This window comes from Acanthisitta chloris, unplaced genomic scaffold (genome assembly GCF_000695815.1).
Source record: "Acanthisitta chloris isolate BGI_N310 unplaced genomic scaffold, ASM69581v1 scaffold33658, whole genome shotgun sequence".
Classification (NCBI taxonomy): domain Eukaryota; kingdom Metazoa; phylum Chordata; class Aves; order Passeriformes; family Acanthisittidae; genus Acanthisitta; species Acanthisitta chloris.
The window spans coordinates 8593-10343 of NW_008689249.1; the positions used below are offsets into that span (position 1 = coordinate 8593).

Sequence of the window (1751 nt, forward strand, 5' to 3'; positions counted from 1 at the left end):
ATCCTTCCAATGGTCTGTAGCAGCCCAGGCAGCCCCTGCCCTACCTGGCTCACGGGGTGTGAGTAACTCACCTGTCATATAAAAGGCTCCGGGATACACAGTGCTGGGAGGTTTCGAGGGAGTATATCCAGCTGGATCCCTGCTGTAGTCATCACCTGAGTTGGATGGATACACCTGTGGGGCAGGATAGGGAAGTTGAAGAGAAGTGCTTGGCCATTCCATGGCCCATCCCACCTTGCACAGCTTAAACTTCAACTTCGAACCGAAACTTCAGCAGTGTCTGACCAGCCTCCCCCAGGGCAACAGAGCAGCAAGCTTTCACTCAGTTGAGTTTCCAAGGGCCTGGAGGGATAGGACAAGGGGGAATGGCTTCCCACTGCCAGAGGGCAGGTTAGATGGGATATTGGGAAGGAATTCTTCCCTGTGAGGTGCTGGGGCACTGGCACAGGGTGCCCAGAGCAGCTGTGGCTGTTCCATCCCTGGGAGTGTTCCAGGCCAGGCTGGACAGGGCTTGGAGCACCCTGGGCTGGTGGAAGGTGTCCCTGTCCATGGCAGGGAGTGGGACTGGATGAGCTTTATGTTCCTTCCAACCCAACCTATTCCATGAGTCTATGAGTTTCACTCTTGCTCAGCCCACAGCAGAGCCAGGCGGGACTGGGGCGGCTCAGCGCCGTGGGAGCAGCACAGGGGACCAGGCCCTGCCTTCCCGTAACCCCACGTACCCCCAGCCCCTCCCGCAGAACACGGCAGCACCAGCAGAAGTTTCGACTCTGCTCCAGTTCCGTTTTCCGCGGTTATAACTTTTTCTGGGTAACCACAAAAGCCACCAGTGCTGTGTGCTGACCCACGAGGGGACAGCCCGGGCCTGCTGCGGCCTCGGGACCCTCTGTGCCCACCCTGGCACTGCCTGGCTCCTGGGCACAGCCCCTGCCCAGAGCTCTGCATGATGCAGCCAGGGGGAAACTGAGGCACGGGGCAAGCCGCGGGCTGAGCAGCCCCTCAGAAGGGCTGTCCCAGGGCAGGAGACACCTCTCAGACAGCTTTGTGCAGCACTGCTCAGCTGTGTGATTTAACGGCACATTAAGCAAAAGAAAACCTATTCTTTCCCTTCCAAACTAACCAAATCCATCCTAGAAAGCCCTGAAAAAAATCAGCTTGGACCAGGGCAAAAATAACCTGTTTTAAATAAAACCCCAGAAATTCATCACGCAAAGAAACCGAAATGCCACTCAGAATGATGTGAGAACTTTTGTCACAGCTTATTTTCACCTATGTTGATTCATTCTGAAACTGATCACCATTTCAGTTTACATCCAGCCGAGGGCAGGGGTAGGGGCAGGGCTGGACAGCTCTGCCCACGCTCTCCTTGGGGAGGAACCCCGAGGTTCTCCTTCCCCACAGACAGCTCCTCCTTCCACCCCTGTCCCTGTGCAGCACCCAGGGCAGAACTGGTGGTGGGAGTGAAAAACAGAATCACAGAATCATTAAGAATGACCATCAAGGCCATCATCTCCAACCATCAACCAGCACCACCACCATGTTCATCACTCACCATGTCCCCAAGTGCCACATCCACACATTTTTGGACACTTCCAGGGATGGTGACTCCACCACTGCCCTGGGCAGCTGTGCCAGGCTTCTTTTACTAACAGAACACCTCAAACCCCACACCAAATCCCTCAAAAACACAGCAGTGACTGCACTTAAATACATACACGGTTTCATTTTCCCCTGACAGCTGAGGGTTCTGC

General features: G+C 55.2%; 1 protein-coding gene across 1 annotated transcript in view; it reads right to left on the reverse strand.

Moving 5' to 3' along the window:
- The window catches only part of TCF3 (transcription factor 3), a gene marked incomplete at both ends in the record, with an annotated part of 8128 nt that extends 7954 nt beyond the window's left edge, over window positions 1–174 (reverse strand). Inside the window, one exon of the mRNA XM_009081344.1 lies at window positions 72–174. Within this exon, the coding sequence (XP_009079592.1) occupies window positions 72–174 (103 nt within the window). The remainder of the gene's footprint in view (window positions 1–71) is intronic.
- Between the last annotated feature and the right edge of the window lie 1577 nt (window positions 175–1751).